At 40.4% G+C, this 21,970-nt stretch overlaps 1 protein-coding gene across 1 annotated transcript in view; it reads right to left on the bottom strand.

Annotated features, from left to right (window-relative positions):
• Positions 1 to 4,568: 4,568 nt before the first annotated feature.
• Positions 4,569 to 21,970, bottom strand: part of dock5 (dedicator of cytokinesis 5) — a 69,366-nt gene continuing 51,964 nt past the window's right edge. Inside the window, exons 33-51 of the mRNA XM_028033455.1 lie at positions 21,565 to 21,650; positions 21,219 to 21,375; positions 20,442 to 20,482; positions 20,276 to 20,366; positions 20,050 to 20,169; positions 19,729 to 19,818; positions 19,363 to 19,467; positions 18,870 to 19,011; positions 18,157 to 18,238; positions 17,947 to 18,031; positions 17,004 to 17,090; positions 16,740 to 16,916; positions 11,822 to 11,905; positions 11,599 to 11,736; positions 11,166 to 11,323; positions 10,854 to 10,977; positions 8,036 to 8,195; positions 7,692 to 7,810; positions 4,569 to 7,549 (exon numbers count right to left, since the gene is read on the bottom strand). Of these exons, the coding sequence (XP_027889256.1) occupies positions 7,466 to 7,549; positions 7,692 to 7,810; positions 8,036 to 8,195; positions 10,854 to 10,977; positions 11,166 to 11,323; positions 11,599 to 11,736; positions 11,822 to 11,905; positions 16,740 to 16,916; positions 17,004 to 17,090; positions 17,947 to 18,031; positions 18,157 to 18,238; positions 18,870 to 19,011; positions 19,363 to 19,467; positions 19,729 to 19,818; positions 20,050 to 20,169; positions 20,276 to 20,366; positions 20,442 to 20,482; positions 21,219 to 21,375; positions 21,565 to 21,650 (2,130 nt within the window). The 3' untranslated portion in view covers positions 4,569 to 7,465. The remainder of the gene's footprint in view (positions 7,550 to 7,691; positions 7,811 to 8,035; positions 8,196 to 10,853; positions 10,978 to 11,165; positions 11,324 to 11,598; positions 11,737 to 11,821; positions 11,906 to 16,739; positions 16,917 to 17,003; positions 17,091 to 17,946; positions 18,032 to 18,156; positions 18,239 to 18,869; positions 19,012 to 19,362; positions 19,468 to 19,728; positions 19,819 to 20,049; positions 20,170 to 20,275; positions 20,367 to 20,441; positions 20,483 to 21,218; positions 21,376 to 21,564; positions 21,651 to 21,970) is intronic.

Here is a 21,970-nt window from a genome sequence, read left to right as displayed (position 1 = left end):
GCTCGTTAAAAACATGGATGTTTTAGGATATGCAAGCAATTCATGTTCCAACCATTTACCGTGTGATCCAGAGTTCTGCAGATCATCACCAACTTCAGCTCTGGTATAATGCAGCTCTTGTATGTTTCATTGATCTCACTCCTTCAGAACCAGAACCAGAACCAGACTGCACCCCAACCTGCATTAGCTTCTGACCAGGAAGCTCCTTCAGAAACCAACAGACGACGCTACAAAATACGTGAAGAAACAACTTCTGCAATGTTTTTTTAATCACTTTTATTCACTATTCAATCATTTTTACTTTTATATTGCATAAATGTTGTGTCATACCTTCTGATTTTAGTCAACAGGTTTTTTTCTTCTTCCAGTTTTCTCCACCGTCTGCAGGCCTGCTGGACGCTTCCTGCTGTCGTTTTCGTGTCAGAAACTTTTCCGTTTCGCCGCGTTAGCTCGAGAAGCAAATGAGCTTGATGAATTTGAAAAGAAATTGTGAAAGATGAGCAAGGAGGATAACACTTCAGCAAATTATTTCAACTTATATATCATAATAATGATTGAAAAACAACTTTGATTCTATAATTTAAAAAAAATGATAAAAAATTTAGTAGATTTAATTTTCTGTTTTTTTTTTTTTTTTGTGCTAATCTTTCCTCCAGCCCCCCTAGCGCTCCCTGGTGGCTCCCGCTTTGAAAACCGCCGCTAGCAGAAAACCAACGTTTCAGTTCAGCCCCCAGGGTTCTGGTCGGGTTGGACAGATCAGTAATTTCAACAGAATCTGATGATAATCTCTCAGGACGCTAACGGCTAGTCGTCGCCGCTCTCTCTCTGTCTCTCGCTCTCTTTTTCTGGATGTTAGCATATAAGAACCAAAGCGCTCCGTTTCCACCGTTGGACGGGGTTCTGCTGACTGGAGAATGAGAGGTCGCGACCTTTTTCACAAAACACTAGAAGACCACACAATAGCAGAAAACAGAAAAAGTACAGCCACATTTATACTACCTAAACGTGATATGGACGTGATAAGTCGACAGTTTTGGTGCGTTGATCATAAACTTTGGTTTTTACCGAGTGGATAAAGGCTGGTGTTGAAGTTGGCGTACTTGGCTTACATGTCTTCTACCAACTGTTCCAATCGTCGGGTGCAGCAGCATGAAATGAGGATTGGACTAATGAAGAACAAAGTTTGCATGTTCATCCCATGCATGTGTGGGTTCTCTCTAGGTATTGTTGCTTCCTCCTCCCACAGAATATGCATGTTGGCTTCATCAGTCTCTCTTCATAGTGACGGAGTGTGTGTGTGTGTGTGTGTGTTTGTTTCTCTATTACCCTGTAATAGACTGGCATCCTGTCCAGGATGTACTCTGCCTCTTGCCCATTGAAAAGATGGATTTGGATAGAAAAAACAAAGTTGGAATTAAAGGTACTTACAGGGAAATGAGGATGAACGTTCAGAGCATCGTTGCGTGATTAAAGGTCCAATCAAGAGTTCGATCAGCGTCTCACCCCAGTGTTTCTCTGTCTGGACAGATTCTTCCCTGGCTTCTCCTAGTAAGTGCAACTTTGTGACATCATCAGGCACCCATCTGAATACGAATTAAGGATTGTATTTCCACTTGACATAAAAAATAAAAAAAAAATACAAGAATATAACTTCCTTTATTTTTTCTTTACCTTTTTGTTAAGGTTTTTAGGAGGAGACAGTTTCAAAACAAAACTAGATGACATATGTTTCTGGCTGCAAGCTGTTTTTGCGATCAAGCTTACCGATATGCAATAGTCTAAGGAGAGATCATTTCAAGTATGTAATCCATGTTATGAAGGAAAAGCCATCATAACATGCTCATCAATTAGCTGTGAGTCATTTAGAAAGCTTACCGAGTTCTGAACAAGGAGAATAAAATCATTCACTTTAAGAAACACCTTCAAAAGTATAGAGATGAATCCAAATAAAAGGTTTGTAACATATTATATATATATATATCTTCTGCAAAAGGATTGCTGGGGAAAAAGTGCTGACTAAGAGATTACACATTAATGAATTCCATTCATCTCGAGATTAAAGAGTACATTTTTAGATCTGAAAAATAAATAAATAAAATCCTTTTATCTGCTTTTAATCGAGATGTTTGAAACCTCTCGATTCCAAATGTTTCAAACTTTCCTACGTGACAAACGTCCTCACGTGGTTTACGCCTCTCCAAGTAAAGCGCCCTGTTTGCTTTTCCCTAAAACGCATCACAGCAAAGCGTTTCTCCATGCAACACACGAAGGAGCTGTGTTGATTTAAAAAAAAAAAAAAAAAAAAGATAAAAAAACCCACACTGCTTCAGGGAGACAGCTCTGTGTGTCCCTTGGACAGACACAGCACCAAGCTGTGCCTACAGTTTACGAGTAAACACACACACACACACACACACACACACACACACACATATATATATAAACAGAAACAAGGGAAACAGAGCAGAAACGGCACTGAAAGGCTGTGGTTGAAACTATTACCTTGACCTGAACGAATTTTTACACAGATGATTTTCGTATTCTGAACACAAGTATCACAAAAACTCCAAGATGAGACCGCTGGAGAAAACTGCTGCCCGATAATGAACATTTTTTATATATAGGTTCCAGACCAGATTTAACTACAGATGTTTTAGCCTTTAGCTCCCTTTAAGAAAAAAACCCCCAATACATTTTGTGCTGCTTGATGGGCTTTTTAATTCAGTTTGAATGCCTCAACGTGTCCAGATTGTGGTGAAATGAGTCAAACGCACATCAGACGCTGTATGTAAAAAGGACGCAAACGCTACATTTTGTCACATGTCACATTTAAAACTATATTTTTTATTAGTCAAATAAAAAGGTGTGGTGTGCATCTGTATTCAGGACCTCGAGTCGATGCTCTGCTGAACCACTTTCTGCTGCAATTACAGCTGCAAGTCTTCTGGGTTTTATTAATTTTTTCACCAGCCTTGCACATCTAGAGACTGAAATTTTTGTCCATTTTTCTCTTTCCAGTGATCAGCATCAACCTTGTGCTGCTGTTGCTGTACGAGTGAGGGAAATGCAACGGCTCCGATTTGGACAAACACTTTGAGATAAGGAACTTTAATGCCAAATATTTTAGCTTGTCCAATTTGTGTAAAATTCAGCGACCCGGATGATGCCGCCACGTCTATAACAGTTCCCGCTCAGCTGGGAGTGTGTTTTTGGGAAATGTTTGACAGTCATGTCGGAACAGGAAGCAACGATCTCCAAACTTTTCCCGCAAAGGAGGATGCAGCCGTCCAAAAGGTGGCACTGCTCCTGCTTAAGTATTAGAACTTTCCTCTCAGTGGAGCTAATCCAACTACTGTGACTGTACTAAATGTAAAAGAATGAATTTTTTTCTTAACTTTTCAGAAAAGTTTGCAACAGTGTTTAACAAAACACATTTCCAATCTTCAGACGGGGAACTCAAAGGCACACAGACGGAGCGACTGGCCTGGAGTCAACCTGAGCTGTTAAAGAAGCTGGAAAGACACCAAAAGGAACAAAAAGAACGATACTGTTACAAATAACATGCTTTTTTCTTCCTTTTTAAAAAAAATCAATTTAGCATGAAGCTGTAAGCATGTTGCATTATGCAGGCCCACTTCCACAGAGGGGTTCCTGAGCGTCTAGTTAAAGCTGGCAGCTACAACACCGCTCTGTTTGCATGAGTGAACATCAGTACAAGTGTTCATTGCTCCTGAGGTTTCCTGGCAGAGTTATCTCCCTTACCTCACAATCTGACAGGAGGGGTGCAGGCCATTAAAAATCCTGATTAGCCAGACCCAAGCTCCAACACACACACACACACATAACCAAACACACACACAAACACGCGTGCATCCTCCATAAACATCTTATAAACCCCACCCCAGTCGATAACAAACCCCGTGTGAATCACCGTGAGCTACAGCAGCATCATTTACCTTCATCTGACCCGTGGTATTTGAAAAGCATAAATCACCTGGGTTTTCTTTTTTTTTTATTTTTTATGCCGGCTTGTTGGATGTGTTGAAACCGAATGTGTAATTTGTCACGCTATCAGCATCCAAACCACTATCGGAGTACCCACAGAGGATAACCTGTGTTCTCTGTGGTTGCACAGCTGCACTTAAGCGACGGAGAGAAAACACTTTTCAAACAAAAGGAGACATGCTAAGCTTGTTTTTTTTTCTTTTAATCTTTATTTTATTTCAGTCAACAGCTTGTTCATTATAAAAATATCACTATATGTCTGTAGAATCACTGTTTATAAACATTTCTGCTTTTTAAAGAAATCTGCACTATACAATGACATTAATCCCTTGTAAAACATCGGTCTAAAAATAGAATAAAAATAGCAAAGACATAATTATCAGTTCAATTTGATCTCTATCAAAACAGATTCAGCACCCCGGAGGCACATTATTTGTTTTACTTATTTAAAAATAATAATAATAATAATAATAAAAAAAAAGATTTACAGTGTTCGGTAAAATGACTTTGCTTCCAACATAATGTAAACACCCGCTGTGCAAATCTCAGAAGTTTTTTACAAATTTTTTTATGAACAGAAACACCACCTGAATTTTCAAGCTAAAGTGACCTCCAGAGACATTTTGTATTTATGGCTCCGTTAAAAGTCCCAGCAAAAACACATTTGGAAACTTTGCTCATTTACTCTCCTGTCAAGAAACTTTTATGCCCCTGCAATAAATATTTACCGGGAGCCTGAAGCAGACATGCTCAGCACGGCGACAGAGGACCCAAACCCTCATAAACGTGCTCATTAACAAGATCTAATTTGGGTTTTATGTCATTTTTAAAGGCCCTGCTTCTCAAGCTGTGCTCTCTTGGTTAGCCTTTAGCGTTACCGTTAGGAAAGTTTGGTATCAATTACTGTTACAGATAAGTTTGTGAACACACCAAACAATGTAGAAGTAAGAGGCGATGAGAGCCAAAAAAAAAAAAAAGAACTTAAGAAGTTCATTTTGTTCTACATAAAAAGAACTTAAGAAGAGTACTAGAGCTCCCTGAAGCAGATTACATTGAAGCACAAAGTAGCTCTGGTAGCTAGCATGTTATTTACCTCTTGTGTCGTACCTTGGCTCTGACCCAACTGCTCTCCTTTGCCGAGTTGGAACACCAGCAAGAGTTGCAGTAAAGTTAAGAAGAAAAATAAAACAATAAAGGAATTGCTAATCAATGAATCTAATATTCAGGCTAACCGTAGTTAGCAGGGGACGCTAACAGCAATGCATTTCATTTGGACTTTCAAATACTTTAGCAGTATGTTCATTAACAGAGGCCACACAATGTTTGTGCAAACAGTTTAACAAGATGCATCTGAACTATCAATCATGTATGCGAGGCGGCCATATTTTATTTTGGAACCTGTGATTTTCTTTTTCCCCCACTCAGGATTTCAGCATCTGGAAATCTACTGTGGAACTATAAACTTGCAAATTCCTGCTTCTGAGGAGAAAATGGAATGCATCATTAATATCCATCAAATAAATCGGAACCAAGAAGGTTTTAAAGAGATATTTTCTTATTTTGAGGGTCACACGGGCTGCGATAAAATGAGAGAGAGCAAGACTTTCAGCAGATAACAAGAGGGTCTAACAGAAAACGCCAAAGTTGCTATGTTTGATTCTTTAAAGCAATCAACCTGTCCGTCATGGGAAAAGGTGGATTTGGAAATTTCGGCAGCTTTTTGGAATTAGAGACCTACGTAATCTAACTGCAGATTTTCTGACGCTAACTGCTCTAATTGCAAATAGAAGTTGCGAAGTCGATTTAAAAGGTTAAATTGTAATCATTGTGTCGTTTGCAAATCTTATAAAAATGAGAACAATGCTGCTTTTGCTTCAAATATAAATAACAATTGCTAACTTGGTCACTTTGTTCCTCTTTCATAAACAGACAATTTCAAAACGTATGTGTTGCGTTATCCACTTGCCTACATTTTTTATATATGCCATGCTTTGCACATGGACAAATAAATATATTTCTATTTATTTGGGTTGGCCATAGTGGTGAGTTATTGGGATAAAGATTAATCAGAATAAAAAATTAAAGTACAAACTTGGAAACCACATTTGTGTACTTTTCCTGAATAAACAAGGTCCATATATAGATGACTTTGAGGTAAAATGACCAAGACCCAGAAAGGTTAGACATGTATATATGTTTTGTTTGAACAATGCAACATTGTTTAAGAGAAATCAAAAATAGCTCAAATCTGAATAGGAAAAATGGACCCAGAAAACTCTTTTTCTTTCATAACACAATAAATGGAAAAAAATCCAAATCCTGTTAAGGATCAACATGTTTGTCAAGATGATGGTCTGAGACAGCTGCAAGATGGTGGATGTTATAAAAGGTTAGAGGAAAATTGTTTAAAGGCGTATTTAGGGAGCTTCAACACAACTATACACAAAACTTGGAAAAAAGTCCGTCAGGTTTTCAACATCAGGTTTTGCACAAAGCAGACTAACAGCATTTGACGCGAACCAATCGCGCTTCGTTTCGTTTGCTTTTTGGCTCCGGCTCCACATTTAAGCAGGTTTGACAGTGGTATCAAATGTTTCCTTTTTCCTTTCTTTTTTTGGTTAACACTTCCCAATAAACGCCACCGCCTACCGCAGCGTAGCGTATCAACAGGTACGGCGTCGGGTTCGTCGTTAGCAACGAGCGCAGAATCTGCTGCACATTCAATAATGCCATCCAGTGTCTCGGAAACCTTGGCGGGTCGGAATGAAAGGCTGCGCTTTCACAAACAAAACAGGAACACAATCAACAGACACAGACTAACTCCGCTTCAGACCAACAGTTGCCTTCTGTACATGGTAATCCCTGCCTATTAGTTAAGTTTGACATTTATCTAATGCAGCTCTTTGTATAGGGAATGCTGTTAAACAGCCAGAGGGAGAGTGAGTCATCCAGTGTCGCTCCATACACAAACATAAAAATAAAAACATGACGCTGTACCATTATTCATTCCATTTGTTTGCCACTGATTGAACAGAAAATGCACTGCTGTGACCCATCTTGAGGGAATGAGTCTTTCATTACCTTAATAAGCCCACAGAGCCTAAGATTGTACCTTAAATCACAACCCAAATCATGCATCCGGTTCTGCTGTTTTGACGACGGATCCTTCCTATCAGATTAACGCTGCGATAATCACTCAAATTTAAGAGCGGAGGACAGCTTGGAAATCAAAGTGAACTGAAAAGAAGCAAATTACTCAAACTAAACAAAAAAAAAAAAAAAACCAAAGAAAACAAGCCAGCCCTGCTTCTCCCCTCAATGTTCCGGTTCTCTGCTGTACCTCCACTGTGGCGTCTCCATGACGTCTAAAACGAGACTGCGCTTTCATCACAGCCAAATCAGGGAATTAATGAAACTCCCAAGGTCGGCGCGTAGGTGCTGCCTTACTGGGGTGTTGCTCTTACGAGGGGAACATTGACTTTCGAGTCTTCGGAGGAGGCGGAGGAGGCTTGTTCTCAATTTTCACAGGTAGCGGAGGGACAAACTGTGGGGAAAAAAAAAAAAGGTTCGTGTTAAGACTTTAAATATAAATAAAATCCAATAAAAAAAAAACTGAGTATTTTCACGTTTACTAGCCATTAAATATGCATTAGGGAGGGGCTGTTATTTCCTCTAAGCAGATGTACCTCTGAAGAGATGGCGAGGTTGTCAATCTGGTGCGGAGGTTTCTTCGGAGGCATGGGTGGGGGAGTCCCTGGGGTGTCGATAGCATTGGCATCGTTGTCGCTGAGGAGTGATGAATAACCTAGCGAGGGGGAGGGGCAAATAAAAACTCTTCAGACCACATCCGTCTGTGAATGTGTGTGACCTGATTAGCTCTGCAGACCAGAATGTGCTTACACCCCAGAAAGAAAAAAAAAAAAAAGTCTGTCAGGTTCCCCCCTTTATTGTGTGGAAAAGCAGAACTTTAAGACGGGGAGAAATGCAGTGTGGTGCTTCTCAGAAGAGGAAGGAGCTCTTTGCTACGTACTGGAGCTGCGCGGCGTGTTTGGAGTGTGTGGGGAGGCAGCGAGCGGGCTGAGTTGGTTAGACAGGCTGAGTTGGGATGAAACGCCCTGGAAAAGGGAGAGGGTGAGCCGTCTGTCACCGAGCTGCAAACTTTTGGGTCTCTGCTGCTTGTCTGGTGAAACCTGGGATGGTAGTGGGAGGGGGGGAGTCAAGAAAAAAAAACAGGCGTGGAAAAATAAGATCTCCAAGAAAAGCACAGAAAACCATAAAGAAGTGCTCTGTTTTTCACTATTACACTTAAAATACCTTCAAATGAGCAAAAGCGCTCACACTTCTCCAACCGCGTTGGAATTTTATTGGGATTCTATGAGACAAATCAAGACCAAGTCCCAAACGGTTGTGAGATGAAAAGAAAAGGGATACATGGTTCTGAAAATGCACACCACAAAAGCGCAGCGTTGATCTGTATTGAACCCCGTTTCCTTCTGGACCCCTAAATAAAATCCACTGACACCAGCTGCCATCAGAAGTGAGTTAAACTGTGAATACGGTCGTGTGTAGCTTCATCTCATAATAAAAGACCCAGATTCAGCTAGAGGGACTACTTGGGCTCTCCAGAATGAAATGGAGAGTTGTAGAGATATTTCTAGCAGTGTAAAGTTATAACAGGGTTTCTGCAACTCAAATTTAAGACTTTAGATATATTCCTTTATTTAACCAGGTAAACCCCATTGAGATCTAGATCTCATTTTCAAGAGGGACCTGGGCAAAAAAAATTGCAATACATAGCAACCTGGTTACAAGATAAACCAGCTGTTTAAAGACCATTAAAGTCTTTAAACAGCTTAAGACCTATATCTCCACAGAAATGGACCAACTTTGTCCAGCCGACTGGCGATAAATGTGCACTTGCCCAAGACGGTCGCAAAAAAAAGAAGCTAGCTAGTTAGCTTTTTATTGCTAGCTAGATTTTTAACATTTTTAGCAAGTGAGTTACAGCTAGCATAAACTGTCTCGAATCACAGAACGCAATGAATAAGTCAGAGCATCAAGACACAAGGGGGTTTTTTTGGGTCAAAACTTGCCATAAACTAAACACATGATTCCCATAAGCATTGTGGGACATTACATATTACAAGTAAATAAATAAAAAGAAAAAAAGAAACCGCATACTCAAGTGGCACTACATGGATGTACAAATCCCAATCTCAGTCAGGTGTAAATACAGACTTTTGAAAACCGACCTCACCGGTCTCAGTCTCTTCTCCGTCCTTATGGTTGTATTGTCTGAGTTGCTGAATTTTAAAGTCTAACTTTATAATTAATATTGTCGTGTTCTGCTCCTCGGTATAATATAATAGTTTACTGCCTGGCACCAGTTCAAATCCAAACAATATTAGTGTGTTAGGAAGGCCCGGTCAGACTGCAGATCTAAATCTAACTGAAAGTTTGTGGCAAAACTCGAAAGTGGATCTTATGAGGCACTCTTTGTTTAATCTGACTGAGATTGAGCAGGCAGATTATAGGATGAGGAGGCAGTACTGAAGCCTCTAGACATGCGAGCTGGCAGACGCTCACCCCAAATGACTTCCAGCTGTAATCTAGGCAAACTGTTGAAAGCCAAGTGAAATCTCTTCTTTTTACGCTTTTCTTTTCAGCTATTCACTATTTTCTGTTGGTCATAAAATACACAAGTGCATGCAGTTATCACACAAAGTGAAAAATATCCAGAGGTATGGATAATTTGGTAGGGAACCAGAGCTTAACATACAGCAACTATAAAAATGTATTCACCCCCTTGGATCTTTTGCCCTTTTATTGCTTTAAAAAATCAATCATGATCAAAACAATTTGGCATTTTTGGAAAGAAAAAAAAAGTACCAAAAGCAAAAATGAAAACTGATTTCTACAAATGACAAGCAAAAATATTTCACATTAAATAAGTGACTGTGTAAATATTCACCCCTTCAAGTCAGTATTTAGTAAATGTGCTGTAGAAACTATAGAAATGTGTCTCCATTCTTCTGTGCAGAACTGTCATGTGGGGATTGGTTGCGAAGTCCTGCCACAAATTCTCTATATGATTTAAATCTGGGCTTTGACTAGACCAGAACATCCGCCTCGCTGTCTTCAAGGCATTTCTGTGCTTTGGGTTTTTGTCTCACTGGAAAACAAACGTTCTCTGAAGCTGTAGTTCTCTTCTCCAGCATTTCCCTATTTTTTATTGTATTTTTTTTGCTGCATTCATTTTACGAACCTTCCAGGGACTGCTGCCAGGACGCATCCCCACAGCATGATACTGACACTGCCGTGCTTCACAGAGATGATGCGTTTGTGGTGATGTGCGTAGTGTTTAGGGTCTGTCAAACATAGCGTCTTGTCTGATGGCCAAAAATGTTCATATCCTTGGAGACTTTTTTTTTGTGTCCAGCTCCTGACTTTTACGTTTCAGTAAGCTTTTCTCTGATTTGTGTTCCTTTGACTTCATGCTGATTAACCAGTGAACGGACCTTCCAGACACAGGTGTCTTTATAATACAGTGACTGCACTCAGGTGATTTCCATCCACACATTGCGAGAATATTTTTTACCAGTTGGCTCGTGATTTGTTCAATTAGGCGAGTCGCTTTAAAGGGGGTTGAATATTTACGCACTTACCTCATGTTAAATCTTTTCATTTAATTGCTACTTTGTAGATGTGTTTTTGTCAAAAAAGCAGTTTTGCCGATTGTGGTCGATATGTAAAAGCAATACGAAGGGTAAAACATCCACGAGGGCGAGGACTATTTATAGGCACCGTGTAACTGTACGTAGCACAGTTGCACAGACATAAGGCCTCACCTCATCTGCATCCGACTGCTTCTCCAGCAGCACTTGCGATTTGCTCATGCTCCACTCCTTTCTGTTCTTCCGAGCGATCCTGTTGTCTTCCTCGGAGCGGGACAGAACAGAAACCCTGCGATCACTGGGACAAGCCGACGAGGAGCGGTTAGCGAAACCACCCGAGGCACAGAAACAGACGCAGGGAAATGTAAAACAAAGGGGACGAATGACTCTGTTTTATGCAAGAATAGTAATTAAAGAAAAATGAAAAAAAAAAAAAAACGTGTCTGATTATCAGTCAGGGCGATGTGAGGATGTGGCGGCACTGACTCTTGGGAGGAGGCCCCGTCCGAGGAGCCGCTGGAGAGGCCCGAGGATGTGCTGGACAAGGTGGACGCAGTGGACATGCGGCGCAGGGTGGAAGACATGATGTAGGGCACGACGACCGAGCCCACGCGGCTCTTCTTCTTCTCAGTCAGAGAGCAGGGCTGGGACACACAAATGGGATTAAGCGTCACCGGGGTGCGGGTGGAGGGAGACAGAGAAGGGAGAGAGGGAGGGGTGGTGGGATCTTGGCAGGAAGATTCAGAGTGACAAGCGAGGCACAGGTTGCAAAAGCCTCGCTAAAGGAAGATTTATGGTCCTGTGCTAAAATAATGTACACTATCCTTTGAATGAGAAGTGTTTGATAGGAAGGCAAGAGGCCCAATAGCGAAAGTTGGCACCCCGCTGCACGAAATCGAGTTTTCAGCTGGCAACCCACCAAGGTTATGACGCCGTACAGCTTCTCCACTTTCTCCCGGAGATCTCGGAAGCAAGTGACTAAACGATTGTGTAAGGGCTTCAGCTGCTCTGTCGCCTTCTCCCCGTGGAGGCGAATCCCATCTTCCAGGAGCGGGATCTGTTGGGAGCGAGGGAGGGCATAAGTAGAGCACAGGTGTCTGGCGAAAGAGAGAGGGAAAACAAGGATTCTTGATAAATTTTACCTGCAGGGCGATGAGCTGCTTAAGGACCCCGATGCGTTCGCGGTCTCCCGGGTGCTCTTGGATGTAGGTGTCAGTGAAGAACGCCTGAAGAAGATGGAAACTGGGTGACGACTGGGCGGCATGTTGAGCGCGCTCATTAGAAAATGTGTCTGCGAGCAACATAGAGCCGGCTGCTACAGCGTTACAAAAACGCTCCCGTGTGAACAGGACTCCGCAACTCCGAACACAACGGAAACCAGAAATCATGTCAAACAGAAGCGGGCATCCATTGTTAAATGACAGCTAGATGACTTTATTAGTGCAGCCTGGTGATGTTTGACCACATCATCCTCAGCAATATCCCAATGCAGAGAAAAGTGTTAAGTCACATCAGTTTTAATAACATGTATGACCTTATTTCTATGGTATAAAAATATACTGTTAAAACAAACCAGATATTTATAAAAACAAATAAGGTAGCACTTTATTTGACGGGGTTTTTAAAGTGTCAATAATGCAAAGTTGGCACTTTTAATGGACTTTCAATGCAACTTTCACAGCAGCTTTGCATTAAAAGTGTCATTATTTATCAAATGACACTTCATGATAACCGTCAGACATTCATGAAAACTCCTTCATCTTCATGACTGACATTATATCACGTTCATGACAGTGTCATGTCAGTCTTACGCACACCCCGTCAAATAAAGTGTTACCAAAAATATCATTTTTTATTTCCCTGTCTGAGATGAAAAACAAAACTTTTCCTGTTTTAGGTCAGTTGGAATTACCAGAATTATTTCCATTTGCTTAATGTCCGGATAGTGATAGAGAGTAGGGCTGAGCAACATGCCTTAAAAATGTAATCTCTGATTTTTCGTTTTACCCAGGCGAGATCTAATGTTAATAAATGTTTTTTCCCAACTGTCTTTCCTTAAAAAAAAAAGAAAGATATTACAAATGACAAGATATCAATCCTCCCTTCTGTGAGTTGTACGACCGAGTATTAGAGCCAGCTTATTTAATTACAACATAGTCGTAATATTAGCAACGAAAGATGCACTGTTACCAGGAGAAAGTTTTAAAACCATGAGGAAAAAAAGCGAGAAATGAAGCAAAGTCTTAGATCATTTTTTTCGTGTATGTGTTGGAGTTCTCATAAAGTTATTATGTCATTCTCCAAATATTCCGACTGTATTCTTTTAATATTGCAACTTCATTCTCACAATTAAGAAAGAAACAACTGATTGATCCGTACATTTTGTCGTAGAATTGGCCTGAATTCTATTGAAACGGTTAAACAAGATGGCCGTCTGAACTATGGAAACCCAAGGAGAGAATTAGTAGGAAAAAAAAATGTAATCTTCAAAAACCAAAAACAATCTTAATTAATAAAATATAATCAAACCTAATAGAATTATTTTTTAAAGACATCCATTTAAATTTTCCTCTTTTAAAACGTTCTGGATATCTTTCCGTTTGCTGGAACACTGACCCATTCCTCCCGACTGAACCGGAGTCAGGTGCTCACACACACCTTCACACCTCCCACCACATTTTTCTGCACAGGACTGACAGCAGGATTTTGTGTCGGCCACTACAAAACACCGACTGATTTAATGGTAAACATACGGTCACTGTCCATTAGGAGGCTCCATTTGTGCCGGATCTTTAACTTCCTGGCTGAAGTCTTCAATATTTCCACTTAATGTTTTTTTTTTTCTTCGTGGTGCCATCAAGTTTCCTCGCCTCCAGCAGGAAAACACCCAACGTCATCAGGGCGGAAAGGTTCCTCTTTTTCCCTCCAGACATAACGCTAGTCGTTATGGACAAAGAGTTCAATTTTAGTTTCATCACACCAGATATTAATGTCTTTGTCTCTGAGTTCATTTGCAAACTGCAGCTCGTCTTTCTATGTCGCTTTTTGAACTAATGACTTCTTCCTCTCTGATTGGCTCTCCAGGCACTTCTCTTGTTTTTCTTCGTCTTTATAAGGTCTACTGCTTTTGTTCTGGAGTTGATGCTCACTTGTCACATCATGATACTTTCACCTCTGGGAAACAAAACACGTTTCCTTCCGTAAACCGTGTGAAGGCTGGTTTTTCATATGTGGCCTAGAGCTGCATATTATTGTTAGAACTGCTTAAGCAGATGTGGCATCTTCGGGCAACAGGAAGTGGTAGCCAAGGATGAGGTAAGACAGGTGCACAACTGTCGTCTCAATATCTTGGCTTACATTTCTTTAGATTTTTTGTCATGTCACTTAAAAATATTGTATATTTAAAGTGTTTTAAAGTACATAAATTGTTTCCCGTTCGGGAACTTGCAAAGTCATGATGTCACTATTTCGTAGAAAATTTCCAGTCATAATAGTCTTACTGTATGCATACTTCAGGATTAAAAAGAAATCTCGGAAAATATGATCATTACTCCAAGATTTAGCAAATAAAAATTAAACCGTGAATCCTAACAAACCTAAAACCAGAAAAGTTTGGGCTGATTTATTGTCAGACAGTGATAAAAATAAATAAAAGTTATATCTTTCTATACATTAAAAATAAATATCTGGTTTCAACTGTGTGCTTGGTCGAAAAAACAAAAACAAAACCCACAAGAAATCTAGGTTTCAGTCTTCTTGTTCTTCATCCAGAAATCTTCTCCTTCACTTATTATTCAGCAGAGTAAGAAGCAGAAAGTGTTCACTGGAGTAAAAGCTTTTGGCATCGAGCGGTGGTTCGATATTGTTGTGGACATAAAAACATTTATTATAAAGGGAAGCGGAGGATATGAAGCTGAAGGAGTTGGAGAGGACGTTACTGTCGGTTACTGTAGCGGCAGAGCGGCGCAGCGTTCGCTATGAGATCAGTTAAGAGAAATAGTTTTGTCTCGGTCGCTACATTTCTAACAGGAAACAAAAGATAAAAATTTTATTCTGTTAAAGCAGATCTTAAGAGAATCAGTAAGCCTCTCCAGTTATTCACTACTGAGTACCTTTGCTTTACTCTCTTAGCAGAAAGATATTCATCGAAAAAACATAAAAGGATTTTACAACAGAATAAGCTGACAGGAAAGTTCAAATATAGGACAGTGGGAGAAAAGACTGAGATCAGGGCCCAGATTACACATCTGAGTGATCAGTTTGTGTGTTTGCTTCTGTCTGAGCAAATATGAAATAAAATTGGAGTCTAGTCACCAAGCTAGATTTAGAACTAGAAATCTACGTTTTTTTTAATGGTTTGTTTTCTTCACCAGGATTAAAAAAAAAGAAAGAGTAGAGGAGTTTCTCAGAGTTAAAGTAAAAGCCTAAATTATCTAGAAGATACACACAGAGCTGCTATTTGTAGGCAGTAATGCTAATCATGCTAACTGATGAAATAATAGGCAAAAGACGGTTTGAAATGTCACTAGCATGAGCCGGTAATTGTTTTAAAAAGAAACGACATCTGTCAAAATGTTTTTTTCAATTGCGTAACTGAGTAGCAGCAGCTCTACTAATACGAAGCATTGAGGATCCATCACTGCAGGCGCACTCCTGTTTAGGTATAAATAAATTAATCCTTACACCGTGTTACGCATTTGAGTAAATTTTAGTCTTGTGAAAGGGGATGTGTTCTAATTCTTTTTTCATTGTGCTGTATTTACATAGATAAAGCACCTGGAAGAGTTTATTGTGCTTGCAAAACTGTTACCTGGGCCTGTTTTTGAGAATAAAAAGTGAAAAAATTAGATTTTTAATTCGCACATTGCAATGCAAAGAAAATCATTTTTTGATTGACAGAAAAATGGAGTCAGTTAAAATATGAGAAGTTCACAAAGCCAGAGATCAGAAAATGGACACCACATCTCTAATCTAATTACATCTAATTTGGTAGAAAAATTGACAAAGATTGAAGAAATTGAGAATTAGTAGTATAGGATGTGGAACATGACACTGAAAGATTGTTAAAACCTCAAAAATTAGGCAATAACATTTCCCTCACTTGAATGAAAAAAATTAATTTTGATCGTGTTGCATTGATTTAGTTCTGAAAAGTTGGTTGGTTATACAACACCTATAACATTTATTTTGGAAAATATTGATCAGAATATTTAAATAAAATCAGAATATTTCATAGCTAATTTAAGCCTGTCCTGACCTAAGAATATTAAAATTGTATCGAGTTTTCAGATGTGAGGCCTCCACCACTCCCCATGGAGGCCAGAAACTATTTTGATTAAATCTGTTGTCATTAGTAGATTCACGCGTCATAACGTACATCCAATTATTGTTCATTAATGACGCAGAAAAGCACTTAATAGAAAAAAAAAAAACATACAATGGGAGCGAATTTCACTACTCAAAACGCTTAAGGCCTCTCTGTTTGTTGGCTAAACACTGAGAAATTACTCATTTTGTTACATGGCACTTATTATTTTTGTTAAAAAAAACAAAGGTGATGAAAAAAATCTCTGTTTCTATGTTGTGAGTCTAAACCAGGTTACAGGATGACTCAGTTAAATTACGCATTTGATTTGATGCAGTCCAAATTAAAATTAGCACCTTGCGGCGGCATGCCTCTCCAGTTCACACTCAGTGCCACCCAGTCTGACCTTTTGATTGCTAAATGTCAGCGCATTATGATTCTACCCAAGCAGACATCCGCATGAGATCGTGTTATTACTACCTTACGACTATTTAAGACTCAACCGAAAAGATGTTCGGAAAGGTCAAAGTGGCAGTGCCCTTTGACCACCAAAGTCAAGTGTGTGGAGTCTGAAGACAAAAAGAAAATAAAAAAATGTATTAATTAATAAAAAGTCACTCGTGTTTGTTCTGTAGATATTGAATAAAAGAAAGGATATGTGCATAGATGACATGAAATATTTAAGAATCCAGTCACTGGAGACAGAAAAAGTGCACTCTGCAGCAAATCTGTCATACTAAATCACAAAGCCAGACCTTCTCGTAGTTGGAGAAGCCGCCCATGACGGCGGGGTCGACGATGCCGCTGAGCATCATGGACAGCGGGTTGATGGACAGTGACCGGTCGCAGGCCTGCTGCTGCACCAGGTTGCTCAGCTTCTCGTTGGCCATCTCCATCGTTTCGATGGCGTTCATCAACGGACTGATCTCCTCCTGACACGAAGAGCGTTTGTCATTAATAACTTAAGAAACGACAATACAACAAAACAACATGATTTAGGAATGAGGGCTGCTTCTCACCACCGAGACAGATTTGACTTCAAACCATTTGAGGATCCCAGGGAAGCGGTAGGCGGTGATGTAAGTGGTTCTCTCAATCCACATGGTCTGTGGGGCAGAATATTAATACAATGCTCAAGGGGTAAGACATTCATTGCTTTATTCATTTAAGGACTTTTTTTTTTTGCTGCTCCAAATTTGTGCTTTTCCATCGTCTTGAAATAGTCCAGTTGACTCAGTCCAATTGGGGAGCAAAATTGCAACATTTGTTACATTTTCAGCTGCGCTGTGTCAAACGAACCAAACAAATTGACAAAATTGTTCTCCTCCCCGTCTGTGGCGGCGCTGCACCAAAAACTAATGAAGGAAACGACATGAAAACCTTTGAAGAAGACATGAATGCATCGTGACAAAATGTAAACAAAAATGGAGCAGCGTCGGATCACGTGGTTGCTCAGTTATGTAGTAATAGGGAAAGAAAAAGCATTTCATTTGGACTCAATGAGGGAATTTGAGGAAAGAAAAGGTAGAAAAACCAGAAAGATGGCAGTGGTGAGACAGAGATGGATGCAAGCTGCCGTTAAAAACTAAAAGAAGAAGAAGTAGTGTCAGATTTTAGCGGTGGTTGGATTTCTTTTTGTCTTTGGCACAAGCACTTTCTCCCGCTAGCCTTAGACTCTCACGTTTGTTTTGGTTGTATTTACCCAGAATGCCCTGCAATATAGTTCACTTCCTGCTTTTGGAGCGGTCTCCAGTGCTATGGCATCCACATATGCATACAAACCGAGACCGAGGTTTTTAGGCGGATCACTGTTCGCTTTTTTTGGTCCGCGTCAGAGTTGAGTTTGATTGCACGTTCACGCCTCCCCAAGCAAAGTCTAGTAAAACAAACTGCAGTCCAACTGAAGGGGACTAGCCAGGGCTGGTGTGAACAAGAATAAAAATAAATGTAAAAAGTGCTCACAGCAAACTCGTTGTCCGGGTCCTTTTCACCTTTCCTGAAGGGCCTTGAGTACTGGAACTGGTCCACTTCATTGTGTCTATAATAGCTGCAGGAGAACAAGAGAGGACAGCGATGAGTTAGCACTTTGTCCACAGAACTACACCCCCACCTGCGCCCCCACCCTGGGATTGAATAGGAAATAAATCAGCCTTTAAATGTTGTGTCACACACTTTAATATCTGCTCTGGAACCCCCTTGTCTTTGAACCGTTGTGGCACAGTGAGAACAGGCTTCACAGTGAAGCACTGGATGTCTGTCCAGTTCAGTTAAGGATGAAAACCAGAAACAACGAGCGAGACAAGACGAGACAAATTGCTCTGAATCATTCTGTGTTTTTTTTTTTTCCCCTTTCTTTTTCGTTGGAAGTTGCGAGGCTGCAATTAGATAGAGTGGTACTTGAAGCTGAATGTTTACAAGGGAAACTTAACACACGTTGTACCGAGCTGGTACCGTTTATTCTGAGCACAATACCTCGTCGGGATTCATCCCTGTTGAGCTTTTCCATATTTTGTCACGTTAAAACCACAAACTGCAACTTATTTTATTAGGCTTTCATGGTTTTTGGGGGCGGCGGTTTGTCTTTAAGGGTTTCACTAGAACTGCTTTGTACATTTAGATGAGAATTTTTTTCCCGCCCGTTCTTCTTTGCAAAGCGGCTCAAACTCAGATCGGATCAAGAGAACTTTGAGGTTTCACCACAAATTCTCATTCCCATTTGGGTCTGGGCTTTGACTGGGCCATTCTATCACATGAATATGTTTTGATCTAAGGAATTCCATAGTAGCTGTAGGTGTTTTTTTTATTATTATAAAAACAGAGAATGTTGTGAATTTTAGGGAGAAAAAGACTGGATAACTTTCAAGTGCTTGGCTTCTGAAGGATACGCTGCCCAGGTGAATTGCAGATGTCGTCCCCAGGGGGCGCTGTGCTCGTCATCCGGACTGCATTTGGGAACTGAGAGAGCAGCTTTAAGCTGAAATCTTCCAGCCACGTGTACTCTTTGCCTCGGTAGATGAACATTTTGTTCTGCAGGATGTATGAAAAAGAAAAAAAAAGAAATATTGTGTAACCCATCAAATCAAAGCCTATAAACAAAAAGAATTGTCATCAAGGTTAATTTACATACTTAATGAGGTTGTGTGTGTGTGTGTGTGTGTGTGTGTGTGTGTGTGAGTGCGGGGGGGAAATGATTAAACCTTCAACGAGACTGCATTCATTCTGACATTCTCTTGTGGCATCAAAAAGCCAATAACCTTTATTGGAATTATTGCACATTGCCCCAAGAAATATTTCAAAATGCCAACCCGTTGCATAAGCCCAGCAATATGAGGTTGTCTCTAAGTCTCCATTTATTGAAACAGGTAATCATTTTCTTACCCTGAGGAAAGAAGGGAATCCAAGGCCATAATATCCGACAGCAAAGTACTCCGGCTGCGGCCGCATGGCGTGCATTATTTGCTCATAGAACTTGGCTTGTTTTTTCTGCGACGACGAAAGGCGTTGAGGCAGCATGATGTAATTAAGTTTGTTGCAAGTATGTCAGCGGTCACAAATTGAAAAAGAAGAAGAAGAAGAAACAATTATAATACAGCTGAAAAGAAGAACGCTCTTTGTCCTTGTAGGCGGTTTTAGGTATATGTCTTTAATGGTTTTTTGCAAAAGAATAACTTTTACATCCGAATTTAAATTCTTTTTTAACTTTAAATCTCGGACGCTTTAGTTGCCGAGCCCGCTCGCTCTTACCAGCAGCTCGCTCAGCTCCATGAAGTCAAACATGTGGATCTCGTGCATCTTGGCCAGCTGCTTGCCCAGCTCGATGGCCTTCTCCCACATCTGACAAGACAGGGATGCGCTCAATTAACAGAGGGGGAGGAACCATAAAACAAGCCGGAGCACAACCCAGACCGCCACCTGCCTCCAGCTGCACGGTTAATAAATGGTCGGCCGTTACGACACAGCATCTTGTGGCAGGAGTCTGGGCTGACGCAAGCTTCCTTGTGGGTTTCGCCATGCAACCACAGACTAAGCTAAAGGTGAGGTTATTTTGTCATGCTAAGTAGTTACCTTCCCCTTGTCCAAGTAGCGTATGATCTCCTGGAAGAGCCTCTCCTTTAGCTCCTGTTGGGTCCAAACTTGCTCCCCATCCCGAGGGATCAGATGAGGGGCGCAAGGTTTGTCTGACCACTGCAAGCGCCGAAACAAAAAAGCACAGAAAAACTGGTTGAGCTTAGACGCTGAAAGAAAAATGAATATTAAAAAATGATTTCTAGGAGTCTGGAGAGTGACAGACCTCCAGTAGTTCAGCATGTAGCAGCAGCGTGTATGCGGCCTCCGTGTAGTTTTCGCAATCCAGATGCAAATCTCGCAGCTTGTACAGATAGCTGGTTGAGAGAACAGAGAAGTTAGAGGCAGACGAGGGTAAAAACAAACGTCCTCACCGATTCCTTCTGACTCACCGGATATAAATGTCCTCTCTCTTCTTTTCTTTGTAGAAATTCTACAGGCAAAAGAACAGTTTCATTAGAAACAGTCTCTTAACCTCTTGGAAATAATTACATGAGTAGTGTCAAACGGGATTGTTTGAGATTTTTTGAGGCAAAAGGATTGTGATGGGAAATCTCTTAGGGAATGTGATGGAATATTGCATTGTGCATTATTTCACATCGGAAGCCATTAGCTATTAATATTAAATATGTTTTTATTATTTTTTAAGAGTCAAGAAAAAGAAAAGTTTTAAGAAGTTTTAAATTTGCTTGTTTTGTTTTTAAGTCAGAAGAAAGGATTGGAATTTGAATATAATTAAAATGTTTCCATAACTTTTTTTAACTTTAATGCTATAGGTGCTACTACTAATAAATTCCTTATTATTCTGCAAACAAAATCTAAAAAAAAAAAAAAGATTTAGTCATTTCATTTACCTTTAACAGTAAAATACTGCCAAAACAAAATTCACAGATAATTCACAACAGGATGTTCAGTGAAAGGTTCCTAAGCGGTCAATATCTGACCTGCAGAAAGCACATTGATTGGCGTCTAATACAAACTTGGGGAACGGTTTAAAAATTCACTAAATTCTGTTTCCTTTTTAAGACAAGAGTTGTTTTAAAGCGGCAGACTCCTCCTGAAGCAGCCGTTAGCATCAGCCAGCGGGTAAGACAGTTTCTAACAGAACCTCACAGTAACCAGCCCTTCACCGCCTTCCAGTGGGAGCAGGCTGCAGGCCTCAGGCTCACCAGCACGTTGACGGTGCAGCTCATGCGGTGCTCGGGACTCTCGTCGTGCGTGATGGTGCGGTACGCCAGCAGGTTCTCCAGCAGGCTGCTCAGCAGCAGAGCCAGCTCCTCTCCGGACTGGGACAGGTATCTGTGGCGTCTGCAGTGCTCCAACAATCTTAACAAGCAAACACCGGTCCACCGTGAAACTCAGGAAGCCGTGTGGCAACCGACTCAAAATCACATTTGCTGTGTAGTTCGCCATAAATTTAATGAAGTTGCTTTAGCTTTAGCGTTGACACGGTGTACTTCAAAGACTGAGAGAGAAGCTGAGAGAGAAGTACTCTCTGTTTTGCTCTGATCTTACATTTTCTCCAAGAGGACTTTGTACTGCTCATCTCCTCGACCTCCTTCGACTTCCTGATCCAATTTTGTTATGAGTTCATTCTCAAACTGCAAAGAAAAGAGGGGAATCAGAGGGAAGCGTTCGCACAAATAAAATTATGCATTTTTTTCCTTGTACGTGGATCCCTGGCAGTTGCAATTCCCTGCATCTACTCTTCCTGGGGTTCAACATAAACAACTAGAAACGCATAAAAAATTCAAAATAAACTACGAAAGTAAACAAATACAGAATAGAGGGCATATATTTAAGAAAATGAATAGAACTATAATGAAAACTATTCTACAAAACGATATTCACTTCAATATGTCAAGCAACTCATACACACAATAAGAATAATTCAGTATAGTTGTTTTTCTTGTAAATACCT

This window comes from Xiphophorus couchianus, chromosome 12 (assembly GCF_001444195.1).
Source record: "Xiphophorus couchianus chromosome 12, X_couchianus-1.0, whole genome shotgun sequence".
Classification (NCBI taxonomy): domain Eukaryota; kingdom Metazoa; phylum Chordata; class Actinopteri; order Cyprinodontiformes; family Poeciliidae; genus Xiphophorus; species Xiphophorus couchianus.
The sequence above is the reverse complement of the archived record's forward strand: the minus strand, read 5'-3'. Positions and strand labels throughout refer to the sequence as shown.